At 45.3% G+C, this 20,866-nt stretch overlaps 2 protein-coding genes across 3 annotated transcripts; both read left to right on the forward strand.

The window, feature by feature from the left end:
* The first annotated feature begins 803 nt into the window (after positions 1 to 803).
* LOC148042580 (solute carrier family 2, facilitated glucose transporter member 1-like) lies at positions 804 to 12,670 on the forward strand. Its single transcript, XM_087702445.1, has 7 exons — positions 804 to 1,116; positions 2,086 to 2,145; positions 2,565 to 2,660; positions 4,222 to 4,367; positions 6,535 to 6,659; positions 8,344 to 8,496; positions 12,531 to 12,670. Exons 2-7 carry the CDS (start codon positions 2,104 to 2,106, stop codon positions 12,668 to 12,670), a joined length of 702 nt encoding a protein of 233 aa, XP_087558571.1. The 5' UTR covers positions 804 to 1,116; positions 2,086 to 2,103.
* A 756-nt stretch (positions 12,671 to 13,426) lies between these two features.
* On the forward strand, positions 13,427 to 19,941 carry LOC106556251 (solute carrier family 2, facilitated glucose transporter member 5-like). 2 transcript variants are annotated; one of them, XM_087701841.1, is made up of 6 exons: positions 13,427 to 13,606; positions 15,051 to 15,161; positions 16,986 to 17,081; positions 17,631 to 17,706; positions 17,993 to 18,120; positions 19,712 to 19,941. In XM_087701841.1, exons 1-6 carry the CDS (start codon positions 13,460 to 13,462, stop codon positions 19,904 to 19,906), a joined length of 753 nt encoding a protein of 250 aa, XP_087557967.1. In that variant the 5' UTR covers positions 13,427 to 13,459; the 3' UTR covers positions 19,907 to 19,941. The 2 variants fall into 2 exon arrangements, with proteins under 2 accessions (XP_087557967.1, XP_013930715.2); XM_014075240.2 differs by lacking the exon at positions 15,051 to 15,161.
* Positions 19,942 to 20,866: the final 925 nt, after the last annotated feature.

Genomic DNA, 20,866 nt, shown 5'->3' on the forward strand with positions numbered 1-20,866 from the left:
AAAAGGTTCTTTTACTAAAGAGATGTTAGCTGCAGTTAAGACACACTCAAAAAATACAGACAGGTTTCCCCTCTTCCTGGCCCCACCAATGACCAGTTTGTCTTCAGCCAATCAGAACTCACTGAAGTGTTTTGAGAACCCTGAGATGTTTCAGAGTAATGCACATTATTTCTAATGGTACATGGCCTTGGATTCTGGTGCAAACTGGTTCCCAGTTTCTCTGCTTATCACCTGTTGTTCCCCCCTACGTTGTCCCTGAATTGTTGTTGTTCCCAATACATACATATACACGCACACACACACACACACGCACACACACACACACACTTTATTGCCTATTTATTCTAACCCACACCCTCCAGCATTTGATGGCAGGACACCTGTGAGGCACGAAGCTCAGCCTGAGAGACCTGCCATTTTGTTCCACATTGGCTTGTTGTAAACCAGTGACGTGTGGTGTGGTTTATGGCTGGTGAGGCACTGACACAGTGGTGGGTTTCAAATTTTTTTAGACTTGTGGACTTCAACTCCCAGAATTCCACAGCCAGGCATGCTCAGTTCCAATTTAAAGCGACTTACATGGTTCATTTAGCTATCAAAGTTGCAACGGCACCAAAAAGAGTGACTTATGACCATTTTTCACACTTATGATCATTGCAGCATCCCCATGGTCACCTGATCAAGATTGAGACAGCTTGGCAACTGTCTCACATTTATGACGGTCACAGTGTTCCAAGGTCACATGATCCCCTTTTGCGACCTTCTGACAAACAAAGTCAACGGGGAAGCCAGATTCCCTGGGACTACAGCCACGGTTCTAATTTATCAACGGTAGTGATTCACTTAATAAATGTAACAAGAAAAGTTGTAAGTTGGCGCAAAGTTCACTTAGCAAAAGTTTCGCTTAGCCACAGAAATTCCAACCCCTGAAAGTGGAATCTCCTGGATGCAAATTTATGCAAATTTCTGCAAAACAGCCACCTAACTGCCATTCTGCTTTTCCCGGAATTTTCCCACCTCCTTTCCCTGATTGGCTCTCTCTGCTGCTCCAGCATTTTTCGTTCGAAAGAAAAGACAACTGTGTTTCTTTCTCCAACAAACACACCACCAAAAATAGTAAGTTGGCTTTAAAAACATATATTTCTAGCCTTAAAATCTAAAATTTGAAGACTGGCCTCATCCAAATGGTCTGGTGGAGGAGCAGTGGAGTGTCAGCGTGTATGCCAGTTGATTTGGGGAAATTATTACAACAATCAGGAATTGAACAGGAAGCTCTCAAGTTTAAGTTTAAGTTTAAGTTTTATTTATATGCCGCCCTATTCCCTAAAAGGGACTCAGGGCGGCGAACAACTTAAACAAGCCAACGTTCGAAAGAAAAGATGCTTAAGGCTGCCCCTGAAGAGTGTTCGAAGACTGCAGTTGGTCCAGAATGAGCCGCACGAGCGATATTGGGTGTACCTAGATACATCCATGTTACACCTATCCTCCGCGAGCTGCACTGGCTCCCCATTGGTCTCCGGATGCACTTCAAGGTGCTAGTCGTTACTTTTAAAGCCCTACATGGTTTAGGACCTGGCTACCTGAGGGACCGCCTCCTGCCATTTACCTCCCAATGACCAATAAGATCACACAGATTGGGCCTCCTCCAGGTGCCGTCGGCCGGTCAATGTCGGTTGGCGGGTCCCCGGGGGAGGGCCTTCTCTGTAGCTGCTCCGGCCCTATGGAACAATCTCCCCATAGAGATCCGGACCTTTCCCACTCTCCCGGCCTTCCGTAAAGCCACTAAGACCTGGCTGTTCGGCAGGCCTGGGGCTGTTGATTAGTATCCAGCCCCACTCCAACTATATGCATGTTGTTGAAATTTTTAATACTTGTCCCAAGGGAGTGGGCGGCATACAAATGTTAATAAATCTAAATCTAAAATCTTAAGTTTGTCCCTTTTTCTTTAATTTCCTCTTTGAGAAAAGCTGTGTGGAGCCTCCCTGATCCACTGCAGTTTCAGGGAACACAATTTCCGGAGGTTCTCTGCCTCGGTTCAGGGGGAGAATGGTTTGTTAAAAAATGTTTTTGTTTCTTTTCGATCAGAGGTTTCTCCTCAGAGGGATGGAGGACAAAGACGAATCGATACCCCCGCTCCGAAGTAATGTGAGTTTGGGGAGCTGCTGAAGTTGCGGTTTATCTTGACTCGTGGTTATTTCTAAGCTTCGGGGCCAGGCTGGGCATAGAAATTATAAAGAAATTCTGAAGAGGATCAGCTCGCAACTGTATTAAAACAAAAAAATTGCAGTGCCTAGAAAATCTTTGGAATCTCCTAAAGCTCAGCTGGTGTGTTTGTGGATGAGACACCACCAGGCGATGCCTAGGAGTCAAAATTAAATTGGGGGAAAGAATTAGCTTTCTCTACAGGTGCCAAAGATCGGCCATCTTCCCATCCAAGCAGGAAATTGGAAGGGTGAAAGGAGAGGGGAGGTCTTACATGTGCTGTGTGCATTGTGTTGCTTTTGCTGCTTTCCATTAAGGGAATTGTCTTTTTGTTTCCTTCCTCCTCCTGCACCTTCTCATAGAAACTGACCCTCCCGCTAATTCTCTCACTAATTGGGTCCTATGTGGGGTTTTTGCTGTATGGATACATGTTCTTCCTGATCACCTCTCCCTTTATGGTAAGTATGTCCCGCTGGGTGACAATGGACCAGGGATGGGTTCCTGCCAGGTCTAACCTCTTCTATAGAAGAGGTTCCACAAATCTACAGTGCCCTTTAGAACCGGTTCCAGCTCCCTCCCCCTGCCCATCCGCGCCGTGACCCATCAAAACCGCGCTCGACTAAGCCGCGCCCGATTAAACCGTGTCGCTGACGTCATCAACAGGGCGACAACAGCCAGCGCGGAGAAAGAAGGGCGCTTTAAATAGCGCTTTGAAAGCAAGCCGATTCAACTTAAGGTAAGGGTTAGGTTTTGGGTTAGCTTTAGGGTTAGGTTTAGGGTTAGGTTAAGGGTTACGGTTAGGCTTAGGGTTAGGTTAAGGGTTACGGTTAGGTTTAGGGTTAGGTTAAGGGTTAGGATTAGGTTTAGGTTTAGGGTTAGGTTAAGGGTTAGGTTTAGGGTTAGGTTTAGGGTTAGGCTAAGGGTTAGGTTTAGGGTTAGGTTTAGGATTAGGTTTAGGGGTTAATTTTAGTTTTAGGGTTTACAGCGTGCTTCTGTCTCCGCGCTGTTGTCCCCCTGTTGATGACATCAGCGACGTGGTTTAGTCGGGCGCGGTTTAGTCGAGCGCGGTTTTGTGGTGGAACCCGTCCGCACATCATCAAGATGAAGAGCGAGAGGAGGAATTCTGGGAGTTGAAGTCCACAAGCCTTAAAGCTGTTAAGTTTGAACACTCCTGGCTTTTTTTTTCCTAAAGGGTTAGGGGTGCAAGGGTCTTGTAACTTGACAGCTTTAAGACTTGCATGCTTCAAATGCCAGTTTCTGAGCCAACACTTTGGTTGCTAAGCAAGAGCGTTGTTAAGTGAGTTTCACCACATTTTACAAGTTGGCCATGCCCACCCAATCACATGGCTGGCAAGCCACTCCCACCTGGTCACATGGCTGGCAAGGCACTCCCACCCAGTCACATGGCCGGAAAGCCACACCTGCAGAAGAGGTTCTAACAAAATTTGAAACCCACCACTGCAATGGACCTCTCCTCTCCTCTCATAAGAACCAAGGTGGCGCAGTGGTTAGAGTGTAGTACTGCAGGCCACTTCAGCTGACTGCTAACTGCAGTTCGGCGGTTCAAATCTCACCGGCTCAAGGTTGACTCAGCCTTCCATGCTTCCGAGGTGGGTAAAATGAGGACCCAGACTGTGGGGGCAATATGCTGACTCTGTAAACCGCTTAGAGAGGGCTTAAAGCCCTATGAAGCGGTATATAAGTCTAACTGCTATTGCTATTGCTATTTCACCTTCCTTCCCCTCCTGTCTCTTCCCTTCCCCACCCCATGTCCCCCCTCCTCTCCTTTTCCCTCCCCTTCAGACCCCTCCCCTCTCCTATCCTTTACCTTCCCTTCCCCTCCCATCTCCTTCTCTCCCCTCCTCCCCCCTCCTTTCCCCACCCCTCCCATCCCCTCCCCCCACGTGGCTATCTACCTCACAAGGTTGAGCTGGAGGGAGGCAGCTGGGGAGAGGGAAGGGAGGAAGTGCATCTCAGTTGCATGTTGTTGATGCAGCTCTCCATTTTTTCCTTTTTAAGGTACGGATGCATTTCCTGAATTTGCAGGGGGTCGACGGACGTTCCTTCTATTTCCAGTTCTTATTATTTCTCTCCGTCCTTTTCGTCCCGTTAGGAGGCCTTTTGGGGGTGTTTCTTTGGGGCTGTCTGGCAGACAGATATGGCAGGTATAGTAAGTAGGTGGCTATATAACAAAGTTCCAAATTCCGGCTGTTTCTGTTGGCGTTGGTGCCATACATTGGCATGTAAAGTGAAGCCCTTTCCTGAGTACCAAACCGCCCAGAGAACAGAATTTGATCCACTAAAAAGAGAACCAAGGTTTAAATTAACCAAGGTGAACAGGGGCTGTGTTTAAATAAATATTCAATAAATAACAGAATAACAGAGTTGGAATGCGAAGCGGAGGGGCGCAAAAAAATTTTCCCAAGCTAAGGCCAGCAATCAGCATTTATTTATTTTATTTATTTATAAAATTTATATGCCGCCCAATCCCGAAGGACTCCGGGCAGCTTACAAAAAGAGAAATTAAAAAAAAAAAAGAGATGAAAAAAACAGTTTAAAATCACAACACCACATACATTCATTCTAATCGGGGGGGGGGGGGGGCTGGACCTCAACAGTGAGGTCAACAGCCCCAGGCCTGCTGGAACAGCCAGGTTTTTACAGCTTTCCTGAAGGCCATGAGAGTGGGTATGGTCCGGATCTCTGGGGGTAGCTGATTCCAAAGTGTGCATGCAGTGTGTGTGTGTGTGTGTGTGTGTGTGTGTGTGTGTGTGTGCATTTGTTTCTGCTGAGACAAACAGTTCATTGTCTTTTCCATAAATAATAAAGTCCTTGAATCTAATAACTTCTTCAAATAACCCCGAATATCCTAATTGCAATGGGTGAAAAAAATACAATACAATACAATACAATACAGTAGCAGAGTTGGAAGGGACCTTGGAGGTCTTCTAGTCCAACCCCCTGCCTAGACAGGAAACCTTACACCACTTCAGACAAAGCATTATCCAACATCTTCTTAAAAACTTCCAGTGTTGGAGCATTCACAGCTTCTGGAGGCAACTTCTGTTCCACTGGTTAAGTGTCCTCACTGTCAGGAAATTTCTCCTTAGTTCTAGGTTGCTTCTCTCCTTGATTAGTTTCCACCCATTGTTTGTTTATTATATTTATATTTGTTTGTTTATTATATTTGCTTCTTGTCCTGCCCTCAGATGCTTTGGAGAATAGCTTGACTCCCTCTTTTTTGTGGCAACTGCTATTAAGTCACCCCTAGTCCTTTTATTAAACCAGACATGCCCAAATGAGCAGAGGGAAGGGAGTGAGTGAGAACCATCTTTCTATCCCCAACTGTGCTAATATTCTATATATTTTGAAAAGTTAATTGACTCAGAAAATCATTGACTTGGGCCTTCTAGCATAGGAACAGACACCAGTTTTAATCTTCCCTGCCCCGTCCCTCTAATTCCCCTGATGCCAACATCTAGATGGTTACAGCACACATGTTAAAGCCTCCCTGTGAAGGTACCGTAATTTTCGGAGTATAACATGCCCTCTCTCCCCCCAAAGTGAGTGAAAATTTGGTTTTATACACCGAATGTAGCCAAAAATGCAAGGTTCGGAGGAGGCAATGGTCTGTGGCAATCCCTGCAGCCTGGAACAGCTGATTGGGGGTATTCTGGGAGGCCGATCCACCCGCCAATCAGCTGCTCATGCTGAATCAGGCTGCAATCATGTGCTGAAGCTGAACTGGCTGTTTGCTGTTTGCTGCAAGGAGGTGCCAGAGTTTGCAGCAGCAATCACATCCAGAAAATAGACACAAGTAATGGATTCAGAAGGATTCTATAACTTCTCTTTATATATAATATAACACATGAAGTAAATATACAATACCAAAAGCAGCTTTTCCAACGTGGTAGTTCAGCAGAGGAGAGAAGTTTCACTTCCAGTTTTAGTTTCAGATATCAGCACAGCATGAAGCATTAATACAGAACAAGCCACGCCCAGGCTCCTTGCTGTCTCCTTCCTTGCTGCTCACACAGCAAATACTGTTTGCTTCCAAACAGCCCTCAACTCTCTCACACACTGACAGGACACTAGCCAGATGAATACATGGATGCTGGTAGGCAGAGGCAGAATTTTTTTTTTCTTATTTCCCCCCTTTAAAAACTAAGGTGTGTCTTATAGTCCGAAAAATATGGTATTTTAGCGTTTTACATAATCTCTTGCAATTCCAGGAACAAATTGTTCCCCTTAAAGAAGACAATGATAATTTTTTAAATAAACCATTCTTCTGTTTCCTGATTTCTGAATATATCTCTTTCTGTCTCTTTGCAGAAAATCCGCCCTGTTAATTAGTAATGGACTTAGTATTTTTTCGTCTGCCTTCCTTTGTTTTGATAGAATATTCCAGAGCTTTGAATTCAGCCTCTTTGCTCGCTTTTTTGTAGGAGTAGGGGTAGGTGAGTCTGTGACCACATTTTTTATAAACCCCCAAATAAAAGGGCTGAACTCTGCCTTTTCATAAAATGTCTCTTAATTTAGGAGTTAAGGATTGGGGAAGTAAAGAGTAGGATTGGGGAAGTAGGAAGGGAGGGTGATAGGAACCAAAGCTGTCAATCTGGAGCAGAATGGCCGATCAAGGATGGAGCTGTGAGAAGGGCATGTGAAATGCCACCAAAGAGTTGCCAAACCCCAAAGTTGTTCCCAAAACATCTAGTCCGAATATCATTGGTCACGGATGGTCAAGCGGGGAGGGCAAGGGAAGAGGTAGAATCGCAGGCTTCGTGCAGGAATGTTCAGATCCGGCTTTGCTAATGCTGTAACTGCTTGACTTTAGTAAAAGTAATCTTGTCACTTCAAAACTGGAGTTGAGGGTCTTTCTTTCCTAGATGCTCAAGTCAGGAGAAGCCTGACAGTAGGTTTCTTGGAGCCTAGGAAACAGGATGGTCCTTTGCAAATATTCTACAAATATTCAGTTAGCAAGAAACAGGACAGTAAATCCCCCGGAAAGAAATCTCCCTAATGAATGGAGAAATAATGTAAATGTAGAAGGAATGGGACATGGTGGCTCTGTAGCTAAGATGCTGAGCTTGTCAATCAGAAAGGTCGGCAGTTCGGCAGTTCAAATCCCATTACTTGTCCCAGCTTCTGCCAACCTAGTAGTTCGAAAGCAAATGCAAGTAGAAAAATAGGAACCATTTTTAGTGGGAAGGTAACAGCGTTCCGTGCACCTTCAGCCACATAACCACGGAGATGTCTTCGGACAGTGCTGGAACTTCGGCTTTGAAATGTAGATGAGCACTGCCCCCTAGTGTCGGGAACAACTAGCACATATGTGTGAGGGGAACCTTTAGAAGGAAATGTAGAGGTAGCCCTTGACTTACAATAGTTTATTTAGTGACAGTTCAAAATTACAACGGCATTGAAAAAGTTGTTGTTGCCATTTTCACATTTATGAATGCTGCAGCATGCCCGCAGTCATGAGAACAGAATTCGGAAGCTGGGAAACTGACTTGTATTTATGACGATCGTAGTGTCCCGAGATCATGTGATCCCCTCTTACAACCTTCTGGCCAGCAAAATCAATGGGGAAGCCAGATTCGCTTAACCATCTTGTGACTAACTTAACAACTGCAGCGATTAACTTAATAACTGTGGCGAGAAAGGTCGTAAAAGGGGGCAAAGTTGACTTAACAAACGTTTGGGCTCAGCCATAGTCGTACGTCAAGGACTGCCTGTAGCCACGTGCCAAGATTTCCTGCAACCTAACTTTGTGTCCCCTTCAATAAATCTGGTTAAAGAAGACTCTGAGGATTTTAGTCATAAGGAGACGGCAGTCAGATTCAGACCTGTGAAATGAGAAAGAAGAGCAGGCTGGGAGAACAGGGCTGGTAAACCAGGGTCTCTTTACACAGGCTCAAATTTCTTGGTTCTGGGCTCAGTTTTGAGCTATCAGTCCAAATCAGGCAGAGGAACGAGTGACGATTGTGTTGGACAGGACATCACTGTTACAACCCAATGGTCCCTAACTTGGCTAGAAATCTGCAAATCTCAGGGCCAGCCACACACCGTAGATGCTCCTAAATTCTGCACTGGTTAGAATGCAGGCTGTGATCATAATGCAATGTTTAATTCATTCCACAGGGACATTTACTTACTCTGTCCCTCTCTACATCCTTGAAATCTCTTCCTTGAATCTGAGGGGAGCCTTCGTGACGTTTTCAATCCTCTTCTTCAGCTGGGGACACTTTCTGATCCAAATCTTAACCAGTCCCCGGATCTGGGGAAATAAAGAAAGTAAGTATTTTCACCTTCATCCTTGCTGCAAACGTTAAGTCATGCTAAGCCAGGGAGGATAGTGTGCAGTGGGCTTCAGTAGGCAAGAACCAGACCAGCATAGCTGCAATGACATTTATTGACTCAAAAATGGAACTGAGGAACTGCAGGCAAATGTCTGTGATTTATACTCTAAGCCCACAGAGCCTTAACCAAACAGAACTAGAAATAGCCCACCGAAATATAAATGTCCTACATTTCCCTCCGAAACAGTTGAGGGTAGTCTAAAGGTTAGTTTCACTTTAGCACAGTTAACAGTTGGGGTCATCTAAAGGTTAGTTTCACTTTAGCACAGTTAACAGTTGGGAGTCATCTAAAGGTTGGTTTCACTGTCATGCCTCCAAAAGATGCCCTAATTAATTAAGGGAAATGCTTTACAAGTTGACATTCACTTTAGCACAGTTAACAATTAGGGTCATCTAAAGTTTAGTTTCACTTTAGCATAGTTAATCATTAGGGTCATCTAAAGGTTAGTTTCACTTTAGCACAGTTAACAGTTGGGAGTCATCTAAAGGTTAGTTTCACTGTCAGGCCTCCAAAAGATGCCCTAATTAATTAATGGAAATGCTTTACAAGTTGACATTCACTTTAGCACAGTTAACAGTTAGGGTCATCTAAAGTTTAGTTTCACTTTCGCATAGTTAATCGTTAGGGTCATCTAAAGGTTAGTTTCACTTTAGCACAGTTAAGAGTCACTGTTCCCTCTAAGGTGCGCGGCCGCGCGGCCGCGCACATGGCAAGAAACCCCCGCGCAGAGGTTTCTAACTCCCGCGCAGAGGTTTCTTTCAAAGCAAACGTGGGGGAGTCCTTTGCAGGCGGCTAGAACTGGCCGCCCGCAAAGGACCTTCCCAAACTTGTTTCAGCGGCAGCTCTCAGCCTGGCGGCAGCGTCACTCAGACTGTGGAAGGAGGGGGAGGAGGAGGGAACTAAAGAGAGCTTTTACCGAGTCTGCGCCCCACAGCCAGGACTGTCCTGGCGCCCCTCAAGCCGCGTTTCTTCCCCGCAAAGCCCTTCGGGCAACCCGAGAGTTCCGCTTGACGCCAGAAGGGCTTTGCAGGAAGAAACGCGGCGTTTCTTCCTGCAAAGCCCTTCTGGCGCCAAAAGGAACTCTCGGGTTGCCCGAAGGGCTTTGCGGGGAAGAAACGCGGCTGGAGGGGCGCCAGGACAGTCCTGGCTGTGGGGCGCAGACTCGGTAAAAGCTCTCTTTAGTTCCCTCCTCCTCCTCCTCCTCCTCCTCCTCCTCCTCCTCCTCCTCCTCCTTCTTTCTGGAGCCCCTTCCTCAAAGATTTGGTACCAAAGCAATGGCGGTGAGGAAGTTGTGTCTTTTGGATTTTGCACTGTTGTCTTTTCAATGGTTCTCAGACTGGTTGAACCTTTAGCAGCTGGGGTGATATTCTTTACTGTTAAGGTTACAATTGGATGTGTTGGACAAATCTTAAAAGATGAAACTTTTATTAAAACGTTTGACTTAACTAAAAACGTCTTCCTTTTTCTTCTTCTTCTTAAATATGATTTATTTATTTATTTTTACTTCAGAAGTTTGATGACCGTTGTACAAACTAATCCAACCTAAATGTAGAGGAGGAGAAGAAGGGGGGGGGGGATTTAAAAAGAGCAGAGGAAAAAGAAAAGAAAGCATGAAGAAAACATAAAGAAAGGGATGGGAGGGAGGGAAGGAAGGAAGGCACTTTATGTTGAAACAGAAAATATTATATAAGGAAGAAAATGGAAATAACTTAGGAAGGAAGGAAGGAAGGAAGGAATTGCACTTAATATTGAAGGAAAAGAGAATGAAGGAAAAAGTATTGGAAGGATTGAAAGAAGGAAGGAGGAACAAAGAATTACACTTAATATTGAAATGGAAAAGAAAATATAATGAATGAAAGAAGAAGTATAGGAAGGGAAGGAAGGAAGAAAGAAAGAAACAAAGACTGTTGAAACAGAAAAGATAATATAAGGAAGAAAATGGAAAGACGTATAGGAAGGAAGGAAGGAAAAAAGGAAGACAATGTTGAAATGGAAAAGAATATAAGGAAGAAAATGGAAAAAAGTATAGGAAGAAAGGAAGAAATGTACTTAATATTGAAACAGACAAGGGAATGAAGGAAAAAATATTGGAAGGATTGAAAGAAGGAAGAAAGAATGGAAGGAACAAAGACAATGTTGAAATGGAAAAGAATATAAGGGAAAAAATGGAAAAATGTTAGGAAGGAAGAATTACACTTAATATTGAAACAATTGAATATAATGAAGGAAAAGGAAACAGGAATAAGGGAGGGCTGAAGAATTCTGGGAACTGAAGTCCACCCCTCGTAAAGTGACCAAGGCTGGGAAAAGAATCCGCACTAGGGACAATGCAAGCTATGCTTCACCCCGTCAGTCCATCTTAGCGTGCAAGAAAGACATCAGACAACGCCATAGTTGCTATGGTAGCATTTGGCTATGCGCAGCGATGCTCTCCTGGTCTTTATGGGTGGGAGGGGGGCAGTTGAGCTATGATGCTAATCCCCTCGTGGGAACACAGAGGGTGGGAGAAGAGAACCAAAGAACTTCAAACTCCAAGGTTCTGGAGTGGAGAATAAGGGGATCAACTTTGTCTAAATGATATTGACATATAAAGAACGGTTGTAGGAACTGGGTATGTCCAGTTTGATGAAAAGAAGGACTAGGGGAGACATGATAGCAGTCTTCCAATATCTCAGGGCCCAGGGTTGCTCCAAAGAAGAGGGAGTCAAACTATTCTCCAAGGCACCTGAAGGCTGGACAAGAAGCAATGGATGGAAACTAATCAAGGAGAGAAGCAACCTAGAACTAAGGATAAATTTCCTGACAGTGAGAACAATTAACCAATGGACCAACTTGCCTCCAGAAGTTGGGAATGCTCCAACACTGGAAGTTTTAAAGAAGATTTTGGATAACCGTTTGTCTTAAGTAGTGTAGGGTTTCCTGCCTAGGCAGGGGGTTGGACTAGAAGACCTCCAAGGTCCCTTCCAATTCTATTTCTATTGTATTCTCTATATTCTATTCTTTCTCTGTTCTATTCTAATCTCTTCTGAACTAAATGTTTATCTAGAACTCAAATAAATAGCTGCTTTTTGGTTTTATTTTTTTTAATATTTATCAGTCTCTCTTTTATTCCATACTTCTGGTTGAAAGACTATTCTATGTCATGCTAAACAAATGCATATTCTAGTGGCGGCGGGAGCTCGTTGGCATCTTCAGCAGCAGCCCTGCCTCCTGTGAAAAAACCGAAGATGGAGCAGATCCACGCAGATGACGTTGCTGCAACATGACTGGAGGAGGAATTCTGGGAGTTGAAGTCCACAAGGCTTAAAGCTGTCAGGTTTGAAGACCCCTGGGGTTTTTTTCCTAAAGGGTTAGGGGTGCAAGGGTCTTGTAACTTGACAGCTTTAAGACTTGCACGCTTCAATGCCAGAGTTTCTGAGCCAACATTTTGGTTGCTAAGCAGGACCGTTGTTAAGTGATACTGATATTATATAACACTTTTAATTAAGCGGGTACCTTGAATAAACATAACTTTGAGTTTCAAATAATACTGATTTCGTTGTTGTCTTAGGTGACATCTGTGAAAAAAATTCAGGTGCTCAGGCATGAAAATGTGCCGCTCAAACACTATACTTTTCCGCTCACACTGAAAAAAAATTAGAGGGAACATTGTTAAGAGTTAGGGTCATCTAAAGGTTAGTTTCACTTTAGCACAGTTAACAGTTAGGGTCATCTAAAGGTTAGTTTCACTTTAGCACAGTTAACAGTTAGTGTCATCTAAAGGTTAGTTTCACTTTAGCACAGTTAACACAACTACATATACATTCAATACATAACAGAGGGTATCTTTCCATTGCCAAAAATCCCAGTGCCAAGGGATCAAAGCAAGAGAGGAGGAAGTCAAAAAGTGACAGGTTACTTCTAAAATTTGGATTGTGGTCATAAACTTCCTAACATTCTTTCCCTCTCCCTCCCTTCCTCCCTCATAGATTACTCATTATTGGTGGGCCTTGTAGCCGTATTTTCCATAATTAGTACCATATGTTTGGTGCCATCTCCGGAAAGTCCAAGGTTTCTATACCTGCAGAGGAATGACGAAGAGAAAGCAAGACAAGGTACGGCCACATGAGTCTGGCGTTACGGCCTTATGAGCCATTCATCTGGGCCAAAGGGAGGATCAGGCCAATAGCCCAGCTTCTGTCCTTTGGATCTGCAGGGCTTGGTGGCTCCATCCAAATGTAGCCCCTTTGTGTTGTGATCCGCCTATGGCCAGCAGAACTGTCCACAGAATCAGACAGTGAGGAGGTTGGGGAGGAAAATGGGCCAGTTCTGGAGTCTGAGGAAGGCTCTGAGGAGGGCTCTGTGTCGGAGGCAGAGAGGGGGCCACAGCCGTATGCTAGTTATCAGCTGCCTTCAGAGTCAGACATCAGTGAGGGAGATGAACAACTGCAGCCTGTCCCCAGTGTGTGCATGCGCAGAGTTGCCAGCCGAAGGGAACGGCTAGAGAACAGGAGTCGACTTGTGAGTAAGGCTACTGGTGGACGATGAATGGCCCCTCCCAGAGGAAATAAAAGAGTAGTGAAAGGGGAGTGGAGTTTGCAGGACACAATTCATTCGCTTAATTGGTTCGTGACTCTCCGAGGCTCCTTGCCAAGTTCTGCAGAGATCGCCCTGGCAGCTCTCCAAGCCAGATAAGGTCTGTGACTGTAAATCCTCCCTTGAAAGACTTTGCTGTATGTGAATACGCAGAATTCACAGTCAATTAAGAAAAGGGTTTTTTTTCTCAGGACCAGGAGTCTGCTTCAGGCTCTTGGGAAGCCTCTGTCAGAACACTTTGTACATGTTCTTGTCTTCCCCTCCTCTTCCTCCTCCTTTAGCCTTGAAGAAGCTGAGAGGGGAAGAATATGTGGAGGACGAGATGGACGAACTTCGTCAGGAAGACCTTGCCGAAAGCAGCCAGAAGAACATGACAGTGTGGAAACTTCTTTGCTTCCGCCGCCTCCGGTGGCACCTCATCACCATCATGGTGCTTATCTCCGGAAGTCAATTTGTGGAAACAAACTCGGTTAGTGACTTCCCCGAGCAATCTCGCTCACAGTTCAAATTTGGAGTCTATGTCCCTCTCTAAGTGCCGAGTGGCCTGCTTGTTATTCAGGAATAAAGTTTCTGGATCCACATCCAGATTGTTCCTGGACTCCAGGGTAGCAGAGGCAGTGGTTACAGTTTACAAAAGGGCAAAGTGTGACAGAATGGGGTCTGGATTCCCAGGAGGGAGGAGACAATGCAGTTATGATAGTTGGTGTAAGAAAAATAGGGTGTCAGGTTCCAAGTAATAGATTTATAGCAAGCAAAACCAAGGTAGATAAATTTATCAAAGGATAGATTTATTGGAAAAATCATGCTGGCACATATCTGGTGAAACCTGACTCTAAAGGTTCCCACGGTTTTCACCTAGTTAAAAGAGAACATTTTCCTCAAGCAATCAATCACATGGTCCAATCTTTTTCTTCCACGGTCCAGGTTTGAGAATGCCCTTGGTTCCCAAGAGAAAGTAATTTGTTTTGGCTACACAAACCCCTCTATCTCTAATCCCCCCCTCCCTGTCCCTCAGCTCTAGTGTGGCAACACTGAAGCTCCAGTATGGCTCTGGTCAGTTCAGCTTCAGAGTTGACAGGGTTTCCAGAGAAGCAAGAGACAACGCAGTTGAGATAGTTGGTGTGAGAGAAATAGGGTGAAGACGGCTCCTCCTTAATAGCTCCCGGAGTCTAAGCTTTATGGTGCTTTAGTCTGGCAAAATTCTGTCTGCAGGGAATGAATCTACCGTATTTTTCGGAGTATAAGACGCACCTTTTTCCCCCTGTAGTGTCTTATACACTGAATGTAGACCCACCCACTGGCCCCAACCCTTTGGCCTCTTTCAATTTCCATTTGGAAATTGAAAGTGAAACTTGCTGTTTGCTCCACTTGGCAAATTGCGGGGAAGCAGGTTTTTTTTTCTTGTGCTAATCAGGCTGTTTGCTGCAAGGAGGTAAGTCAACAACTACAAATGCCTATAGAATGTTCCAATTATTAGACTTATTTTTTTAAAGACTGCTTTATTATTATTATTCTAGACAACTTAACAAAACGAAGAAGCTTTTTAAAATAAATGCTTGATCTGAAGAGGCCCATTGCTATTGTTTTAAAAAGTGCTATTCTTTTAAATAGCAGAGAATAACTATACTTCCAGAAAGCACATCATTTTTAACAGCATCTGTACAAGTATAGTCTGAAATATAACACTACAAACAGTGTATATTGTCTGTTCTGTTTGTTGCAAGAAGGCAAATTGCTGAGAGGCAGATATTTTTCCCTTGTTTTCCTCCCTGAAATCTAGGTGCGTCTTATACTTTGGAGCGTCTTATACTCCGAAAAATATGGTACTTAGAAGGATTGCAATAGGGGTTTTTAGAGCCTGAGTCCAATACTAAGTGTGCCTCCATCAGCACCTCTTTTGTCTTTGATTGCAGATCTTAATTTTCGTCAACCAGAGCTATAGAGCTTTAGGACTGTCCGCCAGAGCTATGCGTCTTGTTCCGTTAGCAGGAAGCATCATCATCCAACTGATGCTTCTGACGACTGTAAGCGTGTTTGTGTGCCTGCATCACCCCATCGACTTAGGGCAGTGATGGTGAACCTTTTAGGCCCCAAGTGCCACAATACGTGTGTATGTCCACACATGCGGGCATGAGAGCACCAGCCAGCTGGTCTTTGTGAAAACCAAAGACCAGCTGGCCAGTGTGCGCATGCCTGGGTTTTTTGTCGATTTTGGCCATTTTTCGGGTCATTTTTTTTGCCTGAAAAACAGCCTGGGTTTTGTGGCCATTTTTTGGGCCCTTTTAAAAAGTTTAGAGCTTAGAGTTTTGTTTAGCTTGTATGCCGCCCTATTCCCAGGGCGGCTAACAATAAGAAGGGAAGGGGGGTACAAAAATAAAAACAACAATTAAAATTCAGCAACAGTCATAACATAGGATGGAGCTGGATAATTCAACAGCCCCAGGCCTGCCGGAACAGCCAGGTCTTAGTTGCTTTGCAGAAGGCCGGAAGGGTAGTAAGGGTCCGGATTTCAGCAGGGAGATCGTTCCATAGCAGCTACAGAGAAGGCCCTCCCCCGGGGGGTCGCCAGCTGACATTGGCCGGCAGATGGAATCCGGAGGAGGCCTAGTCTGTGGGATCTAATAGGTCTTTGGGAGGTGACTGGCAGAAGGCAGTCTCTCAGGTAACCAGGTCTGATACCATGTAGGGCTTTAAAAGTAACAACTAGCATCTTGAAACGTGTCCGGAGACCAATGGGAAGCCAGTGCAGCTCGCGGAGGATAGGTGTAACGTGGGTGTACCTAGGTGCACCCACAATTGCTCGCGCGGCTGCATTCTGGACTACCTGAAGTCTTCAAACACTCTTCAAGGGCAGCCCCATGTAGAGCGCGTTACAGTAATCCATTTTAAGGCCATTTGGTGGCACTCCGGTGGCTTCGAAGACCAGCTGACCAGAAGACCAGCTGGTGACGGCACAGGTGCCCACAGAGAGGACTCAGTGTGCCACCTCTGGCCATAGGTTTCCCATCACGGACTTAGGGTGATGTACCCCAAAGCAATGCAATCAGCAGGGAGAAGTTCAAATGAGTGAAAACACGATAGCAAAAGAGAAAACTGGAATTATTTTAGACTCGAGGAAGAATTGTGGGCTCCTTTGTTTGATGATATATTGCTGTGATGGCGAGCCTATGGCACACGTGCCACAGGTGGCATGTGGAGCCATTTGTCAGGGCACGCGAGGCGTTGCACAAGCATTTCGAAAATCGGCCCTACAGACAAACCAGAAGTTACTTCCGGTTTGCTCGTAGGGATGTTTTTTGCTCCCCGGAGCCTTCAGGGAAGCCTTATGAAGGCCCCTGAAGGCACTGAAGGTTGAAAATCAGCCCTACGGACAAACCGGAAGTCGATTCTGATTTGCTCGTAGGGCCGTTTTTTGCCCTCCGGAGCCTTCTTGGAAGCCTCCTGAAGCCCCCTGAAGGCTCCGGAGGTCCAAAATCGGACCTACGGGGAACCCGGATGTTTGAGAATTGTGATTTCCGGTTTGTCCGTGGGGCCAATTTTTAACCTCTGGAGCCTGTTTTTGCCCTCTCCAGGCGCCTAGAAAGCACCTGGAGACTGGGGAAGGTGAAAAAACTGCAGCAAAAGCTGGGGGAGTGGCTGGGGACATGCACGCACATAGCATTATGGGTGTGGCATGCTGGCGCATGACCCCACCCCCCTGTGCTCCCCCTGCTTTTGGCACAGCAGCCAAGAAAGGTTTGCCATCACTGATATATTGGTTTCTGTTCTTGGCTGTCCTTGGTCTTCTCAGGGAGTTTTTCTCCAGTGTCCCAAAGGGTCAATCCTCTTGTACTTTCCTTTTTTTCTAGGTCTGCACTGTTGAATCCTTGGGGCGGAGATTTCTCCTTTGGAGTGGCTTCTTGATGTGTAGCATCTCAAATATTGTCCTAGTCTTCACTTTGCAGGTGGGTTCTGCTCTCTACACCAGGGCAACTGGAGGGACTCCCTGTTAACATCCCTGTGTTTTTTTCCCCACACATACAAATCTTGCCAGCCAGTTAAAATTAATGTAATGCATTTCATCCAGTTGATCAATTTCACCAAATACAGTTGGTCAATTTCACCAATTCTAATCAGTTTTGTCAATTGTACCAATTTCACCAATCTGTCCATTTCATCCCATCCATCAATTGCACCAGTCCATTAATGTCACCAATTCATCAATTTCATCCAGTCGGTCAATTTCACCAATCACAGTTGGTCAATTTCACCAATCACAGTTGGTCAATTTCACCAATTCCAATCACTTTTTGTCAATTGTACCAATTTAACCAATCCATCAGTTTCATCCAGCCGGTCAATTGCGTAGAGTTCACGCCACTTTTCTGCCAATGGGGTTTCCAAATCTTGTGGAAAAGGGGAAGTTGGTTGCAGATGTGGAGTCAGCCTGGTGCAGGGATTGGGGGGATACTAGTTTGTTGGTCACCCAACAGGTGTTTCTTTCTTCCCCACAGAACAAAACAGTCGCAGTGGCCTTCATCACCCTTATTTTGACTATCCTCTTCTTCCTGGGCTACATATCAGGACCAGGTGTGTGATCAGATGGGATACAGAGTCTTCGCAGTGGGAGAAAAACAAGGAAGATTTTGTGCATTTATATATATATATATATATATATATATATATATATATATATATATATATGTGTGTGTGTGTGTGTGTGTGTGTGTGTGTGTGTGTGTGTGTGTGTGTGTATGTATGTGTATATATATATATATATATATATATATATATATATATATATATATATATATATATATATATATATATATATATATATATATATATATGACATACCCTTCTTCTCTCCATCCAGCTTCCGTTCTTGTTGTGATTATCGGTGAATTATTCCTCCAGTCATCCCGAGCGTCCGCGTATGTGCTTGCAGGATTAATCAGCTGGGGAATTAATTTTGTCTCGCTGACGCTGTTTCTTCTGACTAATGTAAGGCAGGGGTCCCATGCCCCCAGAGAACTATTTGCAACCAGGTGGCTCGAATGGCGAGTCCCCAGTGGTGGAATCATCCTGGTTTAACAAACGGGTTCAGGGATCGCGTTATTTGTCCAGTTTGAAGAAATCTTCACTCCCGGGTTTCTTCGGATTAACATAGCCAATTTGCGCGGCTCTGCCGCGCGAATCAGCTGAGAAGATAAGGATAGGAAAGTTTTACGCGGGTGGGCTGGTGAGCCCATCTGATCGTCGGGGCGAACCAGTTTTCTCCCCACTGATTGTCGGAGTTATTGGTTCGCCCAAACCTATCAGAACCAGTAGAATCACACCCCTGGCTGTCACACATGTGTACACTGGCATGCCTCTTGCACAAGTGGAGCTGCGTGTGCGGGGGCATGCCATCCCACAGCTCACATGGCCTGGGTCCCCTCTCCCACCCCCACCAGTCCGCCAAGCCTCAAAGTCTTCAAGAGCCGAGGTGGCACAGTGGGTAGAGTGCAGTACTGCAGGCTACTTCAGCTGACTGTTATCTGCAGTTCAGCGGTTCAGATCTCACCGGCTCAAGGTTGACTCAGCCTTCCATCCTTCCGAGGTGGGTGAAATGAGGACCCAGACTGTGGGGGGCGATATGCTGACTCTGTAAACCGCTTAGAGAGGGCTGAAAGCCCTATGAAGCGGTATATAAGTCTAACTGCTATTGCTATTGCTATTGCTAAGTCTGGGCACTGATGATTTAAGGGACTTTTAATCCCTTTAGAAGTTTAAAAAGTAAAGAAGATATATTAAATAAATAATAGCAATAGCACTTAAACTTATATACCGCTTCACAATGCTTTACAGCCCTCTCTAAGCGGTTTACAGAATCAACCTATTGTCCCCGCAACAATCTGGGAACTCGTTTTACCCACCTCGGAAGGAGGGGAAGCTGAGTTGATCTTGAGCCAATTGGTCAGGATCGAACTCCTGATAGTGGGCAGAATTAACCTATGATACTGCGCTCTGCATATGATACTGGGAAGGGAGGAAGGAAAGAAGGAAGAAAGAAGAAGAGAGAGAGGGAGGGGGACAGAAAGAAGGAATAGTACTTAAGACTTACATACTGTTTCACAGTGCTTTACAGCTCTCTCTAAGCAGTTTATGTCAGCCTATTGCCCCCCAACAATTTGGGTCCTCATTTTACCGACCTCGGAAGGAGGGAAGCAGAGGTGGGTTGTTCCCGGTTTGGCCCGGGTTGGGCAAACCGGTAGTAGTGGTGGTGGGAGATTCCGCCCATCTGCCTGGACGATTCTGCACATGTACAAGCGCGCCTGAACCGGTAGTAAAAAAAATTGGGTGGAGGGAAGGCTGAGTCAAACTTGAGCCTGGTGAGATTCGAACTGCCCAAACTGCAGGCAGCCTGCAGTCAGCAGAAATAGCCTGCAGTACTGAACTCTAACCATTGCACTACCATTTTAAATACTTCAAAAACTCCGCAGAGATTTTTCCCCCCCCCCTGGACAGAGGTGACCGTACTGCGGAATTCTGTGTGCATCGTGGCCTGTTGAATTTTCTCTCAGTGTTTCTTAATTTTTGTTTCTGTCTTTAGTCCTACCTTGGATCCTACTACTTGGTCCTTTACTGGCCTTTTATAATCCTCACCCTTATTTACATTTTCTGGGTGATCCCGGACACCACCAGCAAGACATTTGAAGAGATCCAGGAGAGCATAGAGGCCCGCAGAGGCCCTTCCAGAAATTCTAGAAAAATAACAGCTGAATCGTCCTTCTCTTTTCAAAATTGATCTGGAATTTAAAGATGAAATAAATCAGAAGCTCTCTGCAAGCTGAATGTATTGGTATTTTTTTTTAAAGTGTACAATGCTACATGGGAGTTTGGCAAAAAAAAAGAAGAAGAAGAAGAAGAAGAAATCACTTCCAAATATTATCTCATTCCCCGGGACATAAATTAATGTTTCCTGCCCTTTTAAAACTATAATTCTTGCCTATTTCTGCCAACGTCATTTTCCTGACTTTTGTTGTGGGCTGCCAATGTCCAGAAGAGCTGGCAGCAGAGTTGGACAGTGAGGAGGTTGGGGAGGAACATGGGCCAGTCCTGGGGGGGCTGAGGAAAGCTCAGATGAGGGCTCTGCATCGGAGGCAGAGAGGGAGCTAAACACGGACTTAGGGTGATGTACCCCAAAGCAATACAACCAATACAGGGAGCACTTCAAACGAGTGAAAACACAATAGCAAAAGCGAAGACTGGAATTAATTTAGACTCGATGAAGAATTATGGGCTCCTTTCTTTGATGATATATCGCTGCGATGGCAAACCCAAATGACACACAGTCATTTCTCAGGGCACATGAGGCATTGCCCTGTAAGCTGGCCAGTGCGCAGGAACAAGCATGTCAAAAATCGCCCCTACGGACAAACCGGAAGTCACTTCTGATTTGCTCGTATGGCCATTTTTCACCCTCCGGAGCCTTCAGGGAAGCCTCCTGAAGGCCCCTAAAGGCCGCGGAGGTTGAAAACCGGCCGTACGGGCAACCCAGAAGTTTGGGAATTGTGATTTCCGGTTTGTCCGTAGGGCTGATTTCCCACATCCGGAGCCTGTTTTCGCCTTCCCCAGGCTCCTAGAAAGCCTCTGGAGCTTGGGGAAGGTGAAAAAACTGCAGCAAAAGCGGGAGGAGGGTGTTGCTGATTGTGCGCATGTGCGCTGGGGGCACTCACATGCATAGCATTATGGGTGTGGCATGCTG

Source organism: Thamnophis sirtalis, unplaced genomic scaffold, assembly GCF_051295495.1.
Source record: "Thamnophis sirtalis isolate CommonGarterSnake01/CBP01778 unplaced genomic scaffold, rThaSir2_p1.2 scaffold_15, whole genome shotgun sequence".
NCBI lineage: Eukaryota > Metazoa > Chordata > Lepidosauria > Squamata > Natricidae > Thamnophis > Thamnophis sirtalis.

Excerpts from the sequence above, each read along its gene's own strand:
- LOC148042580 (XM_087702445.1), top strand. The coding sequence starts at position 2,104 with ATGGAGGACAAAGACGAATCGATACCCCCGCTCCGAAGTAAT. Across the intron at positions 2,661-4,221 it reads TGATCACCTCTCCCTTTATG|GTACGGATGCATTTCCTGAA; the intron begins GTAAGTATGTCC and ends TTCCTTTTTAAG. Across the intron at positions 8,497-12,530 it reads GATCTGGGGAAATAAAGAAA|ATTACTCATTATTGGTGGGC; the intron begins GTAAGTATTTTC and ends CCTCCCTCATAG.
- LOC106556251 (XM_087701841.1), top strand. The coding sequence starts at position 13,460 with ATGGACGAACTTCGTCAGGAAGACCTTGCCGAAAGCAGCCAGAAGAAC. Across the intron at positions 13,607-15,050 it reads AATTTGTGGAAACAAACTCG|ATCTTAATTTTCGTCAACCA; the intron begins GTTAGTGACTTC and ends CTTTGATTGCAG. Across the intron at positions 17,082-17,630 it reads TCCTAGTCTTCACTTTGCAG|AACAAAACAGTCGCAGTGGC; the intron begins GTGGGTTCTGCT and ends TCTTCCCCACAG.